The 23581-nt window shown below is 48.0% G+C and overlaps 1 protein-coding gene across 8 annotated transcripts in view; it reads left to right on the top strand.

The window, feature by feature from the left end:
• The window catches only part of TBC1D1 (TBC1 domain family member 1), a 238078-nt gene extending 218753 nt beyond the window's left edge, over window positions 1-19325 (top strand). For all 8 annotated transcript variants that reach the window (XM_072807653.1, XM_072807642.1, XM_072807663.1 and 5 more), the window contains 4 exons: window positions 463-622; window positions 8095-8264; window positions 14990-15163; window positions 18810-19325. In XM_072807653.1, the coding sequence (XP_072663754.1) occupies window positions 463-622; window positions 8095-8264; window positions 14990-15163; window positions 18810-19013 (708 nt within the window). In that variant the 3' untranslated portion in view covers window positions 19014-19325. The remainder of the gene's footprint in view (window positions 1-462; window positions 623-8094; window positions 8265-14989; window positions 15164-18809) is intronic.
• The last annotated feature ends 4256 nt before the right edge of the window (window positions 19326-23581 follow it).

The raw sequence follows: 23581 nt of genomic DNA, 5'->3' as shown, positions 1-23581 counted from the left end.
GAACAGGTATCATAGAATCCTTCCACAAAATCATCATATGCCCCCACTTTGCTCTTAGCAGAGAGGCTGGTTTTACATTTTGAATTCCCCTGGGTGTGAGTTTTGCTAGGAATGTATGTTGTAGGAGAATTTGTGAAATGTTTCCACAAGACAGATGTTTAGATTCTAGTAGCCAAGGAATACAGGGAACAGTAGAAAGAAAGGAAATGGTAGGAGAAGACCCAACATTAGTGTTCCCGGCTATGTCTGACCACTGCCTCCTGGGCACCAGGAACCTGGGAAGTGCTTATGGGCTAAGTGAGTAGTTGAGATCAGCAGTTATCATAGTCCAAATAGAGTATCCAACATTGTAATAATTCTTCTCTCACAGCCTGTAAGTAACTGAACACATGTAGCAGGTATCTAATTCTGACACCTGCGTGTGTGTGTGTGTGTGTGCGTGTGTGTCTGTATGTCCCCCAGATCCAGATGTACCAGCTCTCGAGGCTTCTCCACGATTACCACAGAGACCTCTACAATCACCTCGAGGAGCATGAGATCGGCCCCAGCCTCTATGCCGCCCCCTGGTTTCTCACCGTGTTTGCCTCACAGTTCCCACTGGGATTTGTAGCCAGAGTCTTTGGTAAGTGCATGTAAATCGGTTTGCCTGAACCAGCTTCCTCCTGTCAGGGGGGGAAACATTTATTCTCATTCCGTGGTGAGTCCCCTTTTATACCTGTATCTTCTACAAGGATAGGGTGGTGGTTGACATTCTGAATCTAGTCAGCACTGGGTTTTGTGGACTTCAAGACCAGCTTCACCTCTGATGCTCTTTGGGCTTCCCTGGATGCCACCATCTGGTGGGGTGTAGACCCTTTTTTCCCACTACCAGGCTCTCCCCAGAGCAGACATCTTCAAAGACTTGGCCAGGGGGCCCTATGTCTGTATTCCAGGCATGTGTCTCTCATGAATAGTCTTCCTCAACCTCTCTGACCTGAGACTGTTCATTGATGGCTCCTTAAAACTTTTCAACTGATGACTTATGGGCTGCTGTTCTTTCTCGAGACCCTTCATATCTCCTCTTCCCATGTCTCTTCTTCCTCTGCCCTTGGCTTATCATTTCCTCTGCTAGCTCACTCTTGATAGACCCCTCTGTGCTGATGACTCACTGGACCACCCTCACGGCCCCCTGCCTCATCTTCCCAGACTCCATAGCCCCTTCTGCTTGTGTGCCCCACTGTGGCCATAGGCAGTTCACATTTCAAACCATCTCCTACTTTCTTGATGTAATTTTTGCCAAGATTGTCTCTGTCAGAGTTAAGTGGGTGTTTGCATAGTAAGCACACACATCGCTTGCCCTCCAGGAGCCAAGTGACCACTGTGAGCACAGGCAGTTCCTGCAGGGGGTTTTCCCCGTTTCAGAGTGAAAGAATCATTTTGACAATTCAGATTCTTTTTAATTTAATTTTTTTTACTTCGGAGGTTTTTAGGAAATTGATAATCATCACACATCGAGTGTTTTTAAGGTGTCACTCATGTCCAGTCACCTTGTAGTTCAAAAATCTGTAATCTCATACTTTTCTCAGATTTGCTTCTAGAATTAGAGAACATCTCAAAGGGAGCAGGTGTGTCCAGAACCATTGAGAGAGCATTCCTTTGGCATGCTTGGGAAAGACAGCTTTGTAGATCCAAAATCTAGAAATCCTGAAATTTGTTTTTTAACATAAGTGGGGACTGAGCTGGTCTTCACTCATCTTTCCCCCAGCGTGCTAGACTTATTCTTACTCCTATCCACAAGAACTTCTGAAGAATGTTCCATTGGGCTTTACTAGAAGAGTCTGTATTCTACTAGAAGAGTCTGTATTCTTAAACTATTCACTACCCCCACCCCCTTTTGCATAACTCCCTCCCCATATGATTCTTACTTTCTGTCCCTTAAAAAAATCATTGGGAAAAAAAAATAATTGGAAAAAAAGAGATACTAAAAAAAGGTCTCCTGGTTTTAATAAATCATTAGTGAGATTCCATGAGGGTTTTATACCGTAGATTAAAAAGAAGATAATTAAAAGGTCAAAACAAAAAAACATGAAAATTGTCTGCTTTAGTTTACTAACAAGAGTCACCCAAATCATAAGATCTCTAGCTGTAGGCTGAAGTCTTTCTTGCCACAAATGTCTTTTTTTTTTTTTTTAAACTTTTCTTACTCTGGAAATGAAAAAATCATTAGTCTACTTTTTCTCCTGATTTTTTAGTGTATTTTTCAGACAGGGTAGCAGAGAGGAGTGACGATTGAAAGAAGTGGGAGGGGAGGAGTTGGTGTTAATGGTTTGAAAATAGTTCGAGCATCAAATTACAGCATTTGTGAGAAAAAATTCCACAAAGGGGACTCCCATGGGTGGGTCAGCATGGAGGGATCACTGCCCAGCACCCCAGCCTTGGGCTGCTGCCTTGCAGATAGCTCTGGGGCGCCAGGGCCACAGAACTCAGGAAAGAGCCTTTCCTGGCATAAGAGGCCTGAGCAACAAACTCTGCTTTGGAAATGCCAGCCCTCCCGTTAGAGAATATTCGCAACACTAGAGCGCATCCTGACGACTTCATAAATTAGAAGCTAAAGCCGGCAAAAGCAGGATACTTCTATTACATAATCAGTGGTGAGTCTCGGAGGCTCTTCTACATTATGCATAAAGATGCCAGTGTCTGTAACTCCCAGGTCCCACAGACCCCTGCTGTACTAAGTGGGTTCGTGTCCAGCTGGCTGAGGCTCCTCAGATCCTCGGCAGGAAGTGGGACTCAAGGCAGCACTGTGCGTGATGTCATTTTGCAAAAACTGTTGGTTTTCGTTTTTGTTTTGTTTTGCACAATCTAGTCCATCTATCAGTACTTAAAACCAAACCATTTTATTAGTAGGCTCCACAGAAAGGTTTTTTAAAAACCCACTTCTGTATTTAGCATTGGCAACCCGAACTGTGTGTGTTTAGCTCCGCGATGGTGGATAGCTTAGTTTTAAATCCCCGAACCTGCCATTCATACACAGTCGTCTATTTCATTGTAAGCCTTTAGGCCTGAATAAACCCTTCAAAACAAATGGACCTTTGTCAGATGTTCACCATTTCATATGTAAGTACAGGATTCTCAGCTTGCGGACGGCATAGCTCATATATTAATTACCAGGTTACTTCGAATTAAGTATATGCTCCTTGGAGGAACGCCAGCCAGTGATGCGTGTGCCTTAACCTTCACGTGATGATCACACTTCCTGAATGTCAGCCCTTCTGATTGGGTGTCACAGAATGTAAAATAGCCTCCTCTTGTATGCTTCTAGCTCAGGCCTAGAGGGGTCCTGGGAGAGATGCTTGCTCTGTTCACTTTCAGATCACACCTACCTTTGGGAGGGAAAAATCTGAAAAATAGGACCCGGCTTGCTCCTGATGGAGGAGGCGGCTGTGGTATGAGGCTCCTGATGTTTGCTATAGGCTTTGCTGCCAAGTAGATGAGGGAGTGTAGAAAGGAAGGGTTTGGCAAAAAATACAGAAGCCACCTGTAACATAGGGATTCAGAGAGGCTTTAGGACTAAAATAGACTTAGAAAAAAACAAGATGGTTTAAATGGCCAGGAAGAAAGTTCTCCCCCAGGGAACCTGATACAGTGGCAGGGAAGTGAGTTTTTGGAAAATCTGCGCTGTATTTCTGCCGGGGGTCTGCCATCATCCTTCCTTTTCCTCCCACCTGGTTCTGGTAGGAAGGTGGGGCTCTCACACCTGGGGGACCCCGCCTCCTACAAGAGAGTTGAGGAGAGGGGTTGCCCTTGACAAAGACAAAGGTGGCTGGACAAGAAGATGCAGGATAGGTTTGCTTCACTGGCCATGTGCTTGGCATGGATGGTTCCCCCTGTAGGAAAACTGCACCTTTATGTCACGGGGCGTTCCAAGTAATTCCGATACATGTCAACACAGTAACAGGCCTGCTGAAGTGTCTTCAAAGGAAAGGAGTTATTTGCATCATTCTCAGCAAACAGTCTGCACAAGTGGCAGAGTCAGCCGAATTTCAGGTTCCCTTTCCTTCCTGCTTGGTAAAACCCTTCGCCCATCTCTGAGCGACTTGAAACTGGAGAGAAGGGAAGTTGGCTGCAGGGTGGTGAGCAGGGCTTCTGCGGGGCCACTGGGGTGGCTCTGGCCGTTCACTTTCTTGTGCAGTGATTTTCAGATGCAGGAAATAAACTCACTTTTCCAAGGAGGTTTTTTGTTTGTGTTTTGTTTTTGTTTTTTTAAACTTCCAGAATGTAAATGTATAAGGATTGAAAAATGGACAAAAATGAAAATAATTGGGTGGGAGCAGTGTGTTTCTAGGTGACATTTTTCTTTATTATTATTTAAAAATTATTTAAGTTTTAGAATTTCCAGAGGGAGAGAGAAAAAGGTAGTGATATGGCCCCAAGTCTAGTCAGATAAATTAGAAGCCCCTACCCCCAAGCCAGATTTTGGGGCTGGGGAGGGAAGGGCAGGGTCCTCCCTTTAACCCTTCATGCACATTCCTTCCTTGTTCGCCCAGATGAGCTCCTTATTTGAGGCCTCCCCAGGCTGACAGGCTTCTGGGGCTGAGCTCCCCCAACCTGAGTAGTGGGGACAGCTGGCCAGCTTGTCCTCAGAAGGATGGCACCTGGCTTGGGCCTCCAGGCATGCTAGATGAGCATCTTGCAGCTGGCAGCCGATACCTCTGAGTCTGCTGGTGGGAGTCAGTGTGGTCTTACCTGTGGTGGCTCTTCTCTGAAGCTAAATAGCCAGCCTTTGCAAGGATCATACTCATACTGGATCTCATTAACATCGTCTCCTTACTAGTGCAGTGACCCACTCAGAAAAAAAGGAACGGAAAGCCTTGGGTGACCCTTGCTGTGCTCTGGGTAGAGTTAGAATGCTGGTGTTGGGAACAGAGAGCCCTCCTTGACCTGGCCCCACCCTGTACCCCATAGGGTCCCTCTGCAGGCTCCCATTTGTGCCGTGCTGTTTTCACACCTCTGGGCATTTACACCTTCTTTTTCTCTTCCTTCCTTCCTGACTTCTTACCTAGCAGGTTTCTTTCTTTTCTTTTCTTTTTTTTTTTTTTTTTAGATTTTATTTATTTGACAAAGCACAGCAGGGGGAGCAGCAGGCAGAGGGGGAAAGAGAAGCAGGCTCCCCGCTGAGCAGGGGGCCCGAAGCTGAAGCTGGGCTGATCCCAGGACCCTGGGATCATGACCTGAGCTGAAGGCAGATGCTTAATGGACTGAGCCACCCAGCTGGTACCCCTCCTTCCCTGTTGGTTCTTCAAGATTGGATTTGGCAGCCACCTTTCCTTAGAATGTTTTCCGACCCTTTCGTTCTCATAACCCCTGGGCATAACTCCATCACACCAGCAGCTTTCAGCATCTCTGCAGTTTGCTCTTTATGCTTTGGTTCATGGCTGGGTCTCTGGTGCTTGATACAAAACCTGGCAAGTATTAGATGCCCAGTGAATGCTTGCTGACTTAAATGAGAGACACGCCTCAGCAGGGAGAAGAGTGCTCTTAAGCCACTGGGCACAGCGTTAGAAAAGAACAGCATTAAATACAGAGAGGCCCAATGAGACAGATATATCCAGGGCTATATTTTCAGAGTGTTTAAAAAAAAAAAAAAAAAAAACCCACCTCTCCTAACTTTTTTTTTTTTTTGTTTTCTTCATGCAGACCAGAAAAGTCTGAGTTTAGAGTGTTAGGCAGCACTCTGCTAAGTAGATTTGTTATAAAAACTAAGATCCTGGGGTGCCTGGGCGGCTCAGTTGGTTAAATGTCTGAATCTTGATTTCGGCTCAGGTCATAATCTCAAGGTCATGAGATTGAGTCCCACATCTGGCTCCATGCTGGGTGTGGAGCCTGCTCAATTAGGATTCTCTCTCTCCCTCTGTACCCCCACCCCCCACCTCGCCAAACAACAATGACTCCAAGATCCTAACAGAATAAGACTTGGAAGACCTGTTGTCAGCCTTAAGAGATAGCTGATATGGATTGCATATTTGATTGTGCTCGTAAAACCTCCCCGATCATTATTTATCTTAATTGGCTTAGTCGAGGTGCTTTGCCCCATTGTAAGGGACGAGTCTCAGAGACTGAATACACTGCACCATGGCGGGTGGTCCGGCGTGCAGTCCACTCCCAGGACCCTTGCACAGAAAACTTGGTATTTATTCTGATAGATGCTATCAGTATTTGTTCAGCAACAAGTGTTGATCTATTGAAAGGAAGTTTTGCTGTCTGAACCACAGAAGCTTCAAGTTTGCCTTGTTTGGGGAAATACTGCTTTTTAAAAACACGTCTTAGTTATAACACTGTTTGGGATCTTTTTTTATTGTCCGTAGTGATGAATTACAGAGGTGTATTTCAGAAAGCAGACATTTCACAAGAATATTCTAACATAGGGCTGTCTTGATTAACATAGCACTGCCCCTAAGAAGCCCAGATTTCAAAGATACGACCAGTTCTCTAATTTATCTTCCCAGCCTCTGCTGCCACACGTGAGAAGGAGGCCACCCTTGGGCCTTTCCAGCCTCGTGGGGCCCTCCCAACTGCGAGCGCTTGTGTTGTCTTGTGGCAACCGTAGGGCCCTGAGCTCGCAGAGAGAGATGGGGAGGACCCACCCTGGCACCGAGGCTGCTGGTGTGGCTGAGGCCGTGGGAGGGTCACAGAGCATCACCAGGGCCAACCTGGCCGGCTGGCGCCTGGGTCTGTCCTGTGCTCTGTCCACAAACCATTCTGATGCAGACCCCTTCCCCACATGCACGGCAGCTTCCAGCCTTTTCTGTTTCCTAATGGCTTTTATGCATCCTCAAACTAAACCACCTAGAGGGGCCCAGTGTTGGGGGTGGGGAGGGGAGCGACTCTTCCTCTCATTCCAGGACCTGATGAAAAGGACTTCTTAGTCTCTCTGTTATCCTGCAGCCCTCCCCCATGTTGACAGTTGCCTCTAACTAGATGTGTGCTCTCATCTTTAGAATTATATTTTTTTTCTTGTATTTTTAATTCCAGTTGTTAGGTAATGTGCCTGAATTTAGTCATCAAACAATTAGTTGCTAGGGGTGTGCTCTGGCACTGGAACAATTGGACTCTTTGTCAGGTGGCTTCAGCTCTGTGGGGTGGGGGAGCTGGGGGGGGCGGGCAGCTGCCCGCCCAATTGCCTGGCCACTTGCCCTCCCTCTCGCGGTGTACAGTGTAGGGGTTGCTACCACTGGCCAGCTATTCTGAGAAAAATCTATGGAGGGACGCCTGGATGGCTCAGTGTTTGAGCATCTGCCTTTGGCTCAGAACATGATCTTGGAGTCCTGGGATTGAGTCCCACATCCAGCTCCCTGCATAGGGCCTGCTTCTCCCTCTGTCTGTGTCTCTGCCTCTCTCTCTGTGTCTCATGAATAAATAAATAAAATCTTAAAAAAAAAAAAAAAAAAGAAAGAAAAATCTATGGCAAGAACTAGAAGATAACTCTGACACAGTTCTTTGAATTTCTCTGAAGGAAGATGTCTTTTACTGTATTGTTGGGCTAAAATCCAGTATACTCAGAAGTATTTAATAATGTACTTCTGTAGCTCTGCAGACAATATGCAGATTTTAGAGATCTTTTAATTCAATTCCTTATTTCAAAACAGAGGGAAAAGGTGCAATTTTTTTTTTACTTTATCTTAATTTCTGATGCTGTATATCTAAAAATCTTTCAGTTTGACTCATAAAAATATGTTTTAGTAACTCCTTCAAAATCCCAGAGCATTTCTAGAAAAATAGCATAATAAGTTTTTTTAAGCTTCTGAGGCATGCTTGAGTTTAATATATTTTTAGAACAATAACAGAAAAGATTTTTCTGAACCTGTGACAAAATCTTAACAGTACATTTATCTGTATTTCTTTTATTTCTTTTTTCTTTTTTTGTATTTCTTTTATTATTTGCAATATTGTCTTGACAAGCTTACCTGAAATATCAGGCACTTAAAAAGGAAATAAAGTTCGCAATTTGGGCTTGCATTTCCCACCATCCTGCTCTGATGTGTAGACAAGAAAATGCAATGTTATTTCATCAGTAACTGGTCTGATTTAACTTTCTGCATTTCTGTGTTTTCCCAGATATGATCTTTCTTCAGGGATCAGAGGTCATGTTTAAAGTGGCATTAAGTCTGTTGGGAAGCCATAAGCCCTTGATTCTGCAACATGAAAACCTAGAGACCATAGTTGACTTTATAAAAAACACCCTCCCCAACCTGGGCTTGGTACAAATGGAAAAGACCATCAGTCAGGTATGATTCAGTCTAACCTTCCAAAGGCTTATGCCACCCTGGATTTGGAGAGCTTAATTTTCTTTTGATCGGGACCTATTTCCTACCATTTTGCATCCTGGGCAGCATCTTGAGTGACGCCTGGCAAGTAGGAAGCACGTTGCCAAATATGTGTTCCAGGATGAAGTGCGTGTCTGAGTGTGTGCATGTTGGCAATGTGATGGGACCGTGCCATGTGGAAACTGGTGGCCATGTTCAGGTGTGATAACCAACAGAGGTAATCAGAAGTTTCTTAAAATTAAGAGGCTTCACCCCTAGTTATTCTTCTGAAACACATGTGCTATTCGGTGTAAGCTCTTAAGGTATCAGTGCTTTGATTTTTTTTTTTTTTTTTTTGCTGTGTGGTAGTATTTGGAATTTCTCAAAATGACCCTTTGGTTGCAAAATTGTGATAGGAAAATATATATTCTAGAGGCTTGTTCCGTGATGTGGTTTTTAAAATAGAATTCAGTTCCACATCTGTGGCTTCAGCACCCCTGGTTTCTGTAGGCAGGAGAATCGTTACTCTGAAATGTTAAGGGCAAGGGTGAATTGAGCCAGAATTACGACTAGATCAGTTGTTCAATGGTCTGATTTAAGAGTGAGAGCAGAGTTTGACTCTGTACAAAGAAAAAACTTCTAGTAACGTTTGCTGACTCTAAAGAACTGTGATATTTAGTGGAGGGTGGGACACTGCTGTTAATGTTCAGGGCCTGGGTGGCTTAGAATGCTCTGGAAGGGGTTTCTCCATTGGGGCCTGCATCAGGCCTCTCCTAAGCCTATAATTCACCTTACCTGCTCCAAATACAGTGAAAACATAGAGCAGTTGGGTAAAAACAAGTAGCGAAACAAAGCTAGTTTTTTAAAACAAATCCTTATTCTGAGGAATTTTGATAGTCCTGAGAAATCGGATGATTCCGACGGACTGCCCCCGGCTCAGTGTTTGTGGTTTCATTTGCTGTCCCTCCTTCAGTGGTGAGCACAGAGAAAGAAGCAGGTGTGAGCCGTGTGACTCTGGGTCTCCGCACATTTCCTATCCCTGTGCTTCAGAAAGGGCACTTCTTTTTTACTCTGCACTTTCGTTTTTAGTTAATTGATAGGCTCTGCATCTCTCTGCGTTTTGCTTCCCTGGCACGTTTCTCTCAATGTGAATTGCCTTGGCTTGTTCAGGCCCTACTTTCTGCCAGGTTCTGTGTGACTCCACATGTGCCCATGATGTCATTTAACCATGATGGCATTCCTGAGAGGATAGGTGGTTTTAACCCAGGAGGAGCGTAGGGTGCAAAGAGATAGACTCATTGGCCTGCAGCCACCCTGCTGCTGAGTGAGGTGATAGGGCTTCTCTTGCCTCAGAGTGAGTTAGCAGCTACTCGGCACCGCCAAGGGCCTCCGGGTATCGTTTAGTTACAGTTTTTCCTGTATTTTACCTGTATGTTGATACTGAAGCCTCTGCCCTTTTGATTCTTTAGTGTTTGGCCCTTATGTGCACTGATCCCTTTTCAGAGCTTTCATTGTATATGCTTATATTTTTTGGCCATTGGGGCAAACACAGCCTCGGTTACCTAAAGTCCATGCCCAGTGAGTGCCTTGACCCTGGGACCTGGCTTTAAGGCAGGCAGGCTCAGCTGACATTCAGTTTACCTGCTGGATATTGAGCCCCAGAAAAGAATCTCATTTTCTTCTCCCTTTTCTGTAAAGAGAACTTACCAGGTTCTCTTTAAATGTTGGAAGAATAGAAAATGGACACAGCATGGAGAAAGAACAGTTTGTGTGTGTGTGTGTGTGTGTGTGTGTGTGTGTGTATACTGATTTGTTTCAGGCAACTGTCAAACTTGGCATCCTTTATTCCATTGACTCCTTAACAACCCTGGGATGTGTATTATAATCCCCATTTTTATAGGTGGGGAACCTGGTCATGGGGAGAGTATCCTGCCCAACACCCTGTTTACAGTGGCAGAGCCAAGAATGTAATGTGTCTCTGACACCAGAGCGCATCCTGTGCAGAAAACGAGCATGTAATCCAGTAATTACAAGTGTGGTAGGAGCCACAGTGGTGCTCGTGCAAGGGCATATGGGAGCCAGGCTGGTGGAGTGTGCACTGCTGATTGGGAATTGAGAGGGTTGGATTCAGCAGAGTCCAAAGAATGAGCTAAGAACAGGGGTCAGCACATGTTTTCTTCAGTGGGCCAGGTAGGAAGTCTCAGGCTCTGTGGGCCAGAAGGGCTCTGTGGCAGTCACTCCACTCTGCCTTTGCAGCACAAAGGCAACCAGATAATAATGTACATGAATGAAGCGACTGTGCTGCAATAAAACTGTATTTAAAACACATACAGTGGGACAGGTTGAGTCCACAAGCAGTACTCTGCTGATTTCTGATCACAGGCACGGGAGTGAGAATAGAGAGAAATTCTAGATGCCTCTGCGTTGAGCGTTGAGCTATGAAGGGGAGGGTGGTTGTGGATTGGGAGCAGCTGTGTAGGGAATTCAAAATCTACATTTTGGGGCCCAGGTTTTCATCCTGCCGAAAGTCTTGATGGGCAGCCCTTAGGATGCCAGGCAGCTCTCTGCCCTCCCCCTCCCATGCTTCCCATCTGGAACTTGACGTCTGTCAGGCTCACTGCCCCTCTCCCACCTACTTAGAGAGTGCTCTCATTTCCAAGTCCTACCCGGAGATGAGGCCTGAGGGCCGGTGCAATGCCTCGGCAGCCTTAGAGGGCCCTCAGGCTCAAATCTCGGGGGCCCACAGGGTGAAGGTGACAGATGCATTCATTGCACACGACAGGTCATGTATATGAATGGGCAGAGTCTGGACGGTCCTCTTGATAGTGGCTCCATTTCATTGGATGCCTTCCGCTCGAGCAGTGGGGACACGGCCTGCGTCCAGGGTGGGAGAGAAGGTAGCTAAGGACAGGGCTCTGTGGCTTTGGCTCGGCATGGGCAGGCTGGGAGCAGCCAGCCACAGCAGGGCAGGTCCAGAGTTGACAAGAGGCCAGGGCAGGAGGAGAAGGGCCTCTGAAGTCTCTGTGGCAGTTCCTCAGTTTGACTTAACTGTTAGTTGAATATGAGCCATAAAAGTCCTCTGCCCCAAGAAGGGGGAAGCCCTGGGAATAAACAGAAATGAAGAGAAGGAGGTCAGGTTGGTATGCTTGTCACGGTGAGTGCTGTCTGCCTCTGCCTCTCAGTTCAGTGTGAGGAAGAAGGCCAGAGTTGGAGGGGGACTTCAGGAGACAAAGAGCCTGCTTTCAGTGTCCTTGGGGCTGCGTTTGCAGTGTGGCCCCAGACCCGCACCTGTCCTGGTATCCTGTAGGAACTTGTCAGAAATGCGGAATCTGGGGCCTCACCCCAGACCTGCTGAGTCAGAATCTGCATTTTAACAAGATCCCCTGGGGATTCACACACACTGGAACATTTGAAAAGCTCTGCTATGGGCAGCTTCATTGAAAACACACTAGACAATTCCCTGTTCTAGTTGAGCTTGTAGGCTAGAAACCAGAATCTTAACAAGGTTCCTTTGTTCAGAAGACACTCCTCCAAATCCCAGCATTGAGACGGCCTCTTCTGCACTGGGAGGAGCCCTCACCACTCTGGCGGTCTGCACTGTTGAAAACAAGGACTTGGGCAGCCCTGGTGGCTCAGCGGTTTAGCGCCGCCTTCAGTCTAGGGCCTGATCCTAGAGACCCAGGATCGAGTCCCACGTTGGGCTCCCTGCGTGGAGCCTGCTTCTCCCTCTGCCTGTGTCTCTGCCTCTCTCTCTCTGTGTGTCTCTCATGAATATATAAATAAAATCTTTCAAAAAAGAAAAAAAAAAGAAAACAAGTACTTGTTTCAAAGGCCAATCAGTGCCATACCAAAAGGGTGGGGTACACTGAGGAGGAATATTTTACCACTGGTATTGTTTAGAATTGCTTGCATGTGGTGATAATAAAAAACAGACCAGTTTTTAGTTAGGTTTCTTATTTTTAAATTCACTACAGGCCCTGTAGCCCTGGTTGCTGACACCCGGGCACACTGCTCCGCTATCCAGCCCTTGGTCCACCGCTGAGACGGACAGACTGGTCGGGGAAGGGCCTGGAGTTTGGGAAGGTGGAAAGTATGTGGCCAGTTCTGCAGATGTCAGGGTTAATGGTTCCATTATACAGAGTGTCCACGACTGACTGCAAAGAGGAACTCTGGGTCTCCCAATAGCAAATGAGCCAAGAACATAGACAATTCACTAAAGAGGAGCTCCATCTAGTAAACAAATATCTGGGAAAATACTTCGCTTCATGCATAATTTGAATGACATATAATGCTCTACGAACTTGATTAACAAAATGAAAAGTATTGAGGCCAGTACCCAGTGCCAAGGGTATATATACTATCCCTGGCACGATGGTATGTTGTTGTTAATGGCATCGTGCGTTGATTATTCCCATTTGGGAAGCAGTTTGGCGATGTGTATCACAAGCCAGTAAAATATTCATACCCTTTGACTCGGTGATCCTATTTCTTGGAATGTATCCTTAGGAAATAATCCAAAATATGGGAAAAGCCATATGTACGAGGATGTATAGTTAGATACTTTGCAAGTTAACCAGACATCTAGCACATGATGAGTGGATTAACATGGTTACGGCACGTCAAGTAGATAGAATAATGAAGCCATTTGTCATTCTGGTCAGGAAGCATAGATAGCAACTCGGAAAAGCATCATTTGAGGACTTGGGCCCTTCTTTCTCCACCAGCCACGTACAGCCATGCTATGGGATCAGTTCTAGGGCACAACTGCAAAATCAAGGGCTCTCGGTGTTTCAGGAGCCAGGAGATAACGATGCAATTAAGCAGCGATGATCATGACCCAGGATGGTTCCTGGGAATGGATGGGAGTCCTGAGAGTGCCTGCGGCTTTGGGCACAGCTGAGAGCCATTCACCTTAGCAGGTCATCAATCTATTAAAGGCCACAGGTTTTGTTCCCACGTTTTCCAGATTAGTAGCTCATTTAAAAACAAATCTCTGTGGAAGAAAAAAAGCAACTGCATGACATCTGTTGGGCCTCGTATTTATAATTGTACACCAGCGCCACGGCAATCTCGGTTTTAATGTTTGTGGTTTTTACTGTGTTTGAGCTATTCAGAGGTTCCGTGATGTGGCGTCCTTTGTAATTTTGCTGAAGCACAAGGTTGCATGTGAGGGTTTCATGACAAGCGCGTGGAAGCGGCTTCCTTAGCTAAGTGAGCACCTACTCACCTTGCCAGGTGTGTGCTGGGAGCTTCCACAAGTAATGCCCACGGCGATGCTGGGAGCTGGGTGCTCTCACCCCCCTATCGGGGGCCAGGAACCGAGGCCAGGAGAAGTCAAGTTATTTGCTCAAGGTCATTCAGGGCATGGCCAGTGAAGCCCTGATTTGAGTCCTGAGTCAGTTGGCTTGACTGTGATACAGAGATGATAATCCCTGCTGACCCCACAGCCACTGAGGGCCAGCAGAGATTCCCATCCATACGGCAAGCTTTCACACGCACACACACCACGAGGACAATGCATATTTGCTTTTCGGCATAGAATGACCTTTGTGCCTAATTGGTCTTGTCCATTGAATTCAGTTGAAAAGCAGGAAGCTGAAAAGTTAATCTGAAGGCAGAGAAGATTGTTGGGAATGGTGAGAAAGTAAACGTGGTTCTTGAATATCGATTTCAGGGAAGATAGGGTTCATCCATGTTTGAGTGATTATGGGGCGCCATTGGGGAAAAATGAGTTTTTCATTGATTTTCACTGTGTTGGGAGTTAGTTTTTCAGGAAAGGCAGTGAAGAGTTCCTTTGTGCTCTCGTAAGGTCCAACTGCATCCTCTCCATGTGTGTCCTGAGATGCTGGCCTTGGGTGTGTGGTGCCAGCATGACCGAATGCTCAGGCCCGCACACAGAGCCGCTCTGGGACTTTGCTCCCGTGCTGAGCCACGGCCTATGGGGTGATCCCACAGAGACAGCCTGTGGGAGGCAGTGGCCACTCCTGACCCCCTCTTCAGCACCGCTTCCATCCAGCTCACTCAGAGAAAGTACAAACACCAAGAACTCACTTGTGCACTTTGGGGCTGTTTTTCACACGGGTGGTTTTTTGATCACTGTTACTATTATGGGCAGGAAGGCATTGTTTCGTGTTCACTCATCTGTGTAGGCGACATTTGGGTTTTGGCTCATTTCTGCATATCTTATGTGCAAAGGAGGGTTTTTTAGTAAACAGTTCCATTACTTAGCTGTTCTTGTAACTCTAAAAACCCAACTGAACTATAATTAAACTTTGACTCGGTGACTGGGCAAATGGAGCTATGATTCTTTTGTTTTGTTTTGTCCCCCCCCGCCACCACCACCACCCCTTGACCTGTGGCTGATGTGTCTAACATAATAGAATTTCCGGAGAAAAAGGAAATCGGCACTGAAATAAGAAAAATAGATTTTTATAAAAAGCCTTTGAAAAAGTAAGGTTCTCTGGCTTTTGGAAAAATGAGTATCAGAGACCCAGACCCATTGCTACCTTAGGTTTATTTCTCAATGCCTCCTTTGTCCTTTCTTCCCGATTAGGATTGTTCCCTTTTCAATGCGAGTTTTCCTTATCCATCACCGACGGCATGGGCCATGGCGTAGGTGCGTGGTGGATGCTCGTTGGCGTGGCCGCGCACGCGGCTGTGTGATTTTTCTCATTTCCAGGGCCTGACGACTTTTCTGTATATAACAGGTATTTGAGATGGATATCTCGAAACAGTTACAAGCCTATGAAGTTGAGTACCACGTGCTTCAAGAAGAACTTATCGATTCCTCTCCTCTCAGTGACAACCAAAGAATGGACAAGTTGGAGAAGACCAACAGCAGCTTGCGCAAACAGAACCTTGACCTGCTTGAACAACTGCAGGTAGAGCATATTTATGAAGCTGCTTCCTGCACCCGCTGCTCGTGGGAGATCATTAGCGCACCGGAGCACCAGCGGCCTGGGCTTTCCCATGACCGCGGGACCTCTCTCCCCCTCAGGCCCCCAACCGGTCTGTTTATAGTTGGGATCAAAGGTATCCCAGGAGAATTGGTCCTTTTTATTAGGGAGCATTCAGATTATCCTCCGCTGAGGTCAGACAGTCCTGGAACTTTCTGAGCGGCTGACCCTGCACTTTAACCCTTTTTAGGAGAGAAGCCCAGCTGGGAACTGGGGGTCCAGGATGCTGAGGGGACTGTTCGCTGAATGCCAGCAATTGTGCTTTGAGTAATAACCAGAGAATCAAGGGCTTGGGCTACTGTGAGCGAGACCAGCTAGGTCCCTGGAGGAGGGTTTGGGGAGGGGAGTCCCACAGAGCTCTACCTAACAAAATAAGCCAGAACCTATGGTCATGATGTGTGAGTCCTTACTGCAAATAGGAAAGTTAGATTAAGAGGGACATAGTTCTCCCCTCTAGCAGCTTCCGTTTTAACATGGATAAATGTGCATGAGGACATCTGGTAGGAAGGCAAACAGGCCATGCATATGGAACGGTGAGTTGGGGAGAGCCTGGGGATGTAGTCCAGACACCCAGCTCTTGCCAGATCCAGGGTTGTCACTACCCCACTGTCATGCGGGCAGACTGCTGACCTGCTCTGTCCCATTCCCTCCCCTACATGACACAGAATCCCTGACTGCTTAGCACAGCTCCTTCACCAATCAAATAGGATAAAGTAATATATAGTCTGCGTTTTCAAATGCCATAAGTGGGTGGGAATGCTGTTAATGTTAAGGGATTGTTTCGGGGGGATTTAAATTTTTGAGTTGCTGCGAGGACAAATACATATTTGTCCCCAAAGTCCGTATTTTATGGTGTTCCTGGGCTGTCCTTAGAATAAGCTTTCTAGCCTGACCTAAGCCTCTTATTTTTCTCCATAGAAAGTTGCCGCTTTGCAGACACAAGCTTGGCAGTGATACGAGAAAGGCCAGCGTTTGAGAGCTTAATAAATCAACCCTTGTCCAAAATGCATTCCTCCCAGCAGGGATTTATCCCAGGAGACCTAGTGGCTATTTACTGTAGAGGAACAAAGAAAAATGCTTTCCCTGACCAGTCCTAACTACCAAGCACATTCTGAATTTTAGCTTTTTTCCCTCTAAGACTGAGATGTCCCACCTGAAAATATGCTTGTGTACAACAGCGTCTCCAGGGTGTCTCAGCTGTCCCCCAAAGGGGAGGCTCACGAGGACATACAGCCTTATCTGGTCTTTAACGGTCTGTAGCAGAGGTGGTGGTTTTAAGTGGCTTCCAAACAGTAGGTCTCTGAAATAGAACCTGATAGGAGCATTTCTGACAAAGCTCAGACTTGCATTTGAAGCATTTGGCTCATGAAGATAGTACGGAAATAAAAGGTTCAGTTTACTGGGCTGATGCCCATGTAAAGGGTGCACATAACTTCACGTGGCTTCTGTGATCGCATACCCCTCTCGTGAGGAGAGGAAGCCGTGCAGAGTTGCTCAGCTCCCTCCGTTCCTCAAGAAAGGCACCAGGCAGTAACCGGTCATGACAGACATCCTCCTGGCAATGGTCTCTCTTTCATCAAGCGGCTGTGCACTTCTGGGGGTACCATTCAAGACTGCAGCTGTGCCGGCCCACCAGTATGTGGAGCCCTTGCCTTGCCGGGGCCGGGGCCACGGAGATGCAGAAGACCCTGCTGCTGGCCGAGAGTTGGGGCAGGGGTTCCACTGTGTCAGTTGTGGGTGCCTGAGGGTCGTTCCCCGGTTATCCTCCAGGAGTCACGTGGACTCCTGTCTTGCAGCCAGACTATATATGTTCTATAAGACTCACACCTCCTTGCCTTTTTCCTTTTTTAAACAGTTTTCAGAGTCCAAGGATGGGTGTTAAATATAATAGTTTCCAACCAGAGATCTTGGGTTTTTCCCAGAGTATCAAAATTGACCTGTTTTCTAGCTTTGTTCTGTTCGCATGAGTTGTCAGACATACCAAGGGCCCACGTTATCTTCTCGTTGAACACACAGTGTTACGTAGCAGCCAGAGAGCAGTGTTCCACCTGTTTTGTCCAGCAGCACATAGAAGACGCTTGTGTGGACCTACCAGACGTGCCAAATGATAAAGGACGTACATTTTTTTTTTATAAGAAGCACTGTGAGTCATCGAGTGCCAGTGAACTAGGTGCCGTGGGAGGCCAGACCCACGCACAGGATGAGACGTGCTTTTTTCCATGAAAGAGCTTCAGGCTCATTGAGAGTGACGTTCACGCAGAATCGTAAAGGACCGTGCAGTACCGCTCACCACTAAGCTGCGTGGCACAAGGGAGTTCCACGGGCCTCGAGAACGAGCGGTCCTTTGGGTGGGGGGTGTCCCAGAGCTCGCCCGTGGGTAGGAGCGCTTGCAGGTGCGCACCTCAGCGTGACCACCCCTGCCCGGAAAGCAGACACCCTTAGGATCTCAGTCCTTTTCTTCCTTCTATTTTGAGTGTTGAGCAGCGCAGCCAGAGCTAGACTCTGAGTCGTGAGTTGTCTGTCTGGCACAAGTGTTGTCTCGTTCAAAAACCTGCTTTCCTTGTTTTGTAAAGGAGAGGGAAAAAAAAAAAGTCCCATTTTCCCTGCCCCCAAATAAAGGGGAACATGTAGAGAGCTGGACCGGATTGGCGAGATGGAGCGGCGGCTTGCTGGGCTGCCCCCTGAGCGCGGCGCCAAGCAGCGTGAGCCGAGGGACGGGCCAGGAAGGCCTCGGGGACAGGCCGGACTCCCTGCGGCCTTCTCAGGAGGCCCCTCAGCCTCACTAGAGCCCACCGGCTGCCCGGAGGCCGGCCCGGCTAGATGAGGAGGGCGAGGGCCAGTTGCTAGACAGAAGCACCTTGGAAGGAAGCTCTGTCCACCTGACATCGGGTGCCAGGGCCCGAGGAGGCACACTGGGCGGGGGGAGGGTGCTGCTGGTCTCGGTGAGGGGGGTGGCCCCCTTCACAGATGCTCGGCCACCTGTGCTGCCGGGGCGATGCCCGTGCCCTTGACGTGGCCCTCTCTGCACCTAAGGAGAAGGGAGAGGACGTGTGCACGAGACGGCGGGCGCCGCCGGGGCCTTCCCTTGGGAACCATTTGCCTGTCGGTCTGAAGCGCGTCTGCACATATGCGTGTGGGTGTCTGTGCAACTAGGCCGGGCGATGCTGCGGTCGTAAATAAAGCTCCAGGTCTGGGTGGCGTGGAGCAGCGGGAGTCGTTTGTTCCCTGACGCTCCAGCTCTTGTTCGTGAAGCATCCTTGGCCCATATCAGAGCTGTCCTCCCTGGCGTCATCAGTGACGGGGATCGGCTCCCTGTGCCCCCTGAAGCCACCATCTCAGAGTAGCCACAGCAGGGAAGGAAAATGCCAGAGGCTCTCAGACCGGCCCAGCCTTCCCACGGGGGAACCTGGGAAGTGGAGTCGTCCTGTGTGGCCAGAACTGATGATAAACTCGTCTCTGCCAAAATCGGGCTCCGCAGCATCTCCAGGGCTGGACGGTGGCATGTGCAGCAGCCCCCCCGCCCCCCCGGGTTCCCGCTGCGCAGTTCACACTCCCTTCTCTTATTCTCCAGGTGGCCAACGGTAGGATCCAAAGCCTGGAGGCCACCGTTGAGAAGCTTCTGACCAGCGAAAGCAAGTTGAAGCAGGCCGCCCTTGCCTTGGAGCTGGAGAGGTCAGCCCTGCTGCAGACGGTGGAGGAGCTTCGGCGGCAGGTGACGGCGGAGCCGCGCGGGCTGGAGCCTGACCTCACGGGGCCCGGGCCTGCGGGTGACTGACCGCGCGGGAGACAGCTCCTCGCCGGAGCACGGCTCCGGAGGAGACACCGGGGCCCCATCCCAGCACTGGCCAGGCCTTAGCTGAGAGGGACAGAAGATGCCAGAGGGAGGAACAAGGCATGATGCGTGCTTCTCAGGGAGGACACTGGCTTGCCAGCCTGCACGCTGGCACGGACTAGAACTTGCAAGTCGCAGGGCCTGACCAGGTCCCAGTGTTTTTGTTTAGGCTGCAATTTGTCCCTTCTCCAGTCCTGATTACTGTACCCAGTAGGTGTAGGTGGCATGGACGTGAATAAATGCACTTCATGTTTCCACGGTGTTTCCTTTTTCAGTATTGCTGTGTTTGCAGAGGACGATTAGTCCTGTGGATCCAAGAGGCGGAAGGGCTGGAGAGGAAGCCGCTGGCCCCAGTGTGGGTCCCTCGTCCTGCCACACGGTTTGTGGGCCTGCACCCTGCGGGTCACCGGCAGGGGTTGCAGCCAGCCCCCGTCTGTTCTCGTTCCAGAAGCCCCAGATAACCAATAGGACATCTTGAATTTCTCTCTCTTCTGGGTATTTAATGAAGTTTGTCTTTTAAAAAGAATAGTTTTCATTTTTTTACTTAGTCCTTAAATATCAGTCAGGGTCATTGTAGATAAACATTTCACGGGTCAATCACGAGTTTTTAGGCTCAAACCCAGAGCTGCTAGCGAGCCCCCTGCATTCACAGACTCTGAGACGATGATCTCCCTGTGGGTTTTCATGGTCATGCTACAGCCGTGTATTTTTTTTTTTTTTTGCTGCTGTGTGATGCAGGGCGGCTGTGAGCCCCTCTGAGTGGCCGCCCCAGAGAGTCGCGTTCCCTTGCAGAAGTAGCGGGTGCATCAGGATTGTCAACGGGTGCCAGAGATTCTGGGACTTTCAAAAAAATGTGATCAGCCACAAATCGCGATCAGACATATGGCAGCTGAGCGCAGTTTTTCAGAGCTAGGAAATGGGTTTTGGATATAACTCCTGACAGTGACCCCCTTCTTATCCCTCTGGGTGACGAGAACCCTGTGCCTTCGACAAGCAGCCACTCCTGGCTGGCGTGGCCTCCTCTGGCCCCCCGGGTGACGCCTCTCCACAAGTGCCCTCAGAATGGGCTGTCGGCTGAGAGAGGAGCTCCGAGGGCACGTCGTGTCCCTTTCTGACAGCAGGACCACTCTGGCCTTTGTCATCGTAGTCCCTTCTAGTCCACAGGGGCTTGCCGTGACTCTCTGGGCAGCAGGTGTCACTTTCAGCCTGAGGTGAAAGGAAGGATTTCCATAATGGAAGTCATGCTAGGTCTCCCCAGGCGTTTCCAGGGGGTGACAAACGTGCCATCCCCAGTACCTAACAGGCGGCATTTGGGACTCTCCTGTTCTCTGTGTCAGGGGACAGCAGTTCTCCTCACAAGTCAAGACAACCAACCCCCAGGAGGCTCTATTCCAAGCTGTTGTACCAGAACTTAGAGGAGTTAACATCTGAGGGCTTCTTTTCCACATATTTTACTGAATGTTTAATAATATTGAATTTTGGACATCTTATAACCATTACTCAAAAGACATTGACTCTGCAATAAATCCATGCCCACACTTCGATGGTGTCTGTTTTACTTGTAAACTTCGGATTCTTGCTTTTTCAGCCCAGGTAAGGGAATGAATGCCTCATGAACACCAACGGGTCAAAGTGTAAATATTACCTAACTCACAGTGAAGTCATTTGAGGTATTGGCACCTTGTTTCCAGTATTGTCACCCAAGTGCTTGTTACATTTAGCACCTCTGCAGGAGGGCAAGTAGTAGCAGTAGTGAGGCCAGCTACATCAGTAGCAGGTGGCAGCGAGCGAGCGCTATTAGGAGGTGGCACTGGGCAGTGAGGACTAGCGACACAAGCCTGTGGATACAGGTCAGACAGCCTGTGTAGGACCTAGCCAGGGAAAGAACCATCCATAGAGCCAGTTCACGTTACTGTGTGAGGATTTGCAGAGGCAAATTCTTTTTTCTTTCTTTTTTTTTTTTTTAAGATTTTTATCCATTTATTTGAGAGACAGCCAGAGAGAACACAAGCAGGGGGGCGGGTAAGGGAGAAGCAGGCTCCCCGCTGAGCAGAGAGCCCACCGTGGGGCAGATCCCAGGACCCCAGGATCATGACCTGAGCCAAAGGGCAGATGCTTAACCGACTGACCCACTCAGGCACCTGCCTTTAGTTTTATAGAAGCTGACTCTCCATTTATGTCAAGTTTTTTTGCTGCCATCTTTGGAAAAGATTAGAAAGAATAGGGAAATGGAAAAGCTATGGAGCAACCACAATGGTTATTCTTTGGATAATTTGAAACTTTTGATGACAAAAGATGAAAAAGAACATTCTTAGTATCCGGGCTTCTCTGCCTCTGTATCTCTCAACTGAATAACCAACCATTTTGGTTGTAAACCCTTATTAGCAAAGTTTGAATTTATCCCGCTATATACATATTAAAGCATTTTGCACATGAGTATGTTTTATCATAAAGTAGAACATTTAAATGAGTTGAAACAAAATAGTTAAAAATTTTTAATGATTAAAATAGTGATCTCCAGTGTTGTTTTTTTCTTTTAAGATTTTAGTTACTTGAAAGCACGAGAGCACACACATGAGATGGGGAGAAGGGCAGAGAGAGAGGGAGAAGCAGACCCCACTGAGCGTGAGCCCCCGACATGCAGTCCAGTCTGATCCCGGGACTCTGAGATCATGACCTGAGCTGATGTCAGATGCTTAATGGATCGAGCCACCCAGGCACCCCCTCCCGTGTTTCTAAGGGGAACAACAAACACCTGATCATTTAAAATACAATTTTAAGACTGTGACACAATAATTCAGATGTCAGTTCCCAAGTTCAGCCTCGTTGGATTTAAGGCTGGAAAAAGATGCCTTCCAAATTCTAAAGGGAGGAAGGGCACTGCTGGTCATTAATTCACTTTTATTCACCAATTACGCACAGGTGTTTACTGAACTCCAGCTAGTAAATTTCCATCTTCCCTCCTGTCAGACTAATGCAAACTAATCGAAACACATTAGGGTTTTATGTTTTTTGTTTTTTTTTCAACCAAGGACTTTAAAGCCCTCAAACTCTTCACTTGGAAAGTTTTGAGCAAGTTATGAAAGCATCTCCAAGACTGTTGGAGCAATGTTTACATGTTTTTTGGCCAAGAGATGACCTAAGCACAGCAACACTTCCAAATATCCTTTTCTGAAAAGCCCTTCTTTCCATAAGACTTCGCTTAGTCTTGTCTCGGGCTCTGACTGTGATGGGGCAGGGGGTGGAGTAGGTTCTAGTGTGTGGCTATGTGGCTGCCCACTCAGCTGCCCCATGCCTGCTGTAGACAGGGGGTCTCACTGCCCCCCCAGAGTTGGGGGTGGGGTGGTGGGTGGGTGCAGAGGGCCCGGAGAGGAGCAGGAAGGAGCTAGACATTAAAAATAGTGCCTGTGATTCACTGCACTTTATTGCTGCAGTGTCCTTCGCTCGGAACCTCGGAGATAGCCTGGGCCATCTGACGGGGAAGGGGACCACATTTGTCACATTGCTTCTCCCAGTCAGACCCAGCTGCTGTGCCTCAGCCTTCTGGCTAAGTCCTGCCTTTGTTTTTGTCTTATTCCCCAAGATTAAGAGGCGCGTGCTCCCCCAACTGAGCCAGTCAGTGTTTTTATCTTATCCCATGTGCAGATCTAGGCCAATTTGGGGTGTCTTCTTACTGTTCCTCTAGACATTTCTTCTTTCTAAAATTCTGTGTTTCTCATTTCTCCCAACTGTAGGAAAAGCTGACTGGCTACTGTTAGACTCTGGCTGTGGCTGTCAGCCCCCTGCAGGGTGACATCCTGGGTCCCATCTTGAGGAGTCCAGAGATGAAGTAGCACATTAGGGAAGTAGAGGCAAGCTTGCTTGAGGTGGGAGGGGAAGCAGGGGTGTCCATTTAATGACATCAAATTTCTGCCCACTTCAGGCCTTCCTGCCTTCCTACCAAGCATGGCATAATCCCATTTTCCTTCCTTTGAGGTACACGGCGATCACTTTACTCCTAAACTTGAGATGCTCAAATCATCTAAATGGCTGGGTTATTAGAAAGGACGAAGTGAACTCTTTCACTCAGGATCCTTCCCTTTCTCCCATATGTGCTGTGATCATTCCTAAGACCACTATCCCCTGCTGTCTCCCCATAGTGAAGAACCAGCCCGGCCCTCATCTTGGGCTCTAATTCTGCAGCCTCTGATACCCTGCTTGCTTGCCTGCCTGCTTGCACTCTTCCCAGCAAATGGTTGTGGTGCCCCCTGCTCTGAACCAAGCCCTGATGGAGGTCCTGGGACTACCAGGTAACTGTCTGCTGTCACTGAGCTTTTGTTTAGCAGGGGGGATAGGTCACTGAAATCAATCACAGCATGGGGCCTGCCTACTGAGTGGTCAGCGAAGGCTCAGCTGAGGACCTGGTATTCAAGGTGAGAGCCCAGGGATAAGAAAAGGAAGGAGCTGAGGAGGCGTTGGGTGAGGGTGTTCTGGCCAGCTTGATGTTGGAAGAGTGCTTTCCAAATGATGTC

The sequence above is a fragment of the Canis lupus genome, chromosome 2 (genome assembly GCF_048164855.1).
Source record: "Canis lupus baileyi chromosome 2, mCanLup2.hap1, whole genome shotgun sequence".
In the NCBI taxonomy this organism is placed as follows: Eukaryota; Metazoa; Chordata; class Mammalia; order Carnivora; family Canidae; genus Canis; species Canis lupus.
This window is presented reverse-complemented; position numbering and strand designations above follow the sequence as displayed.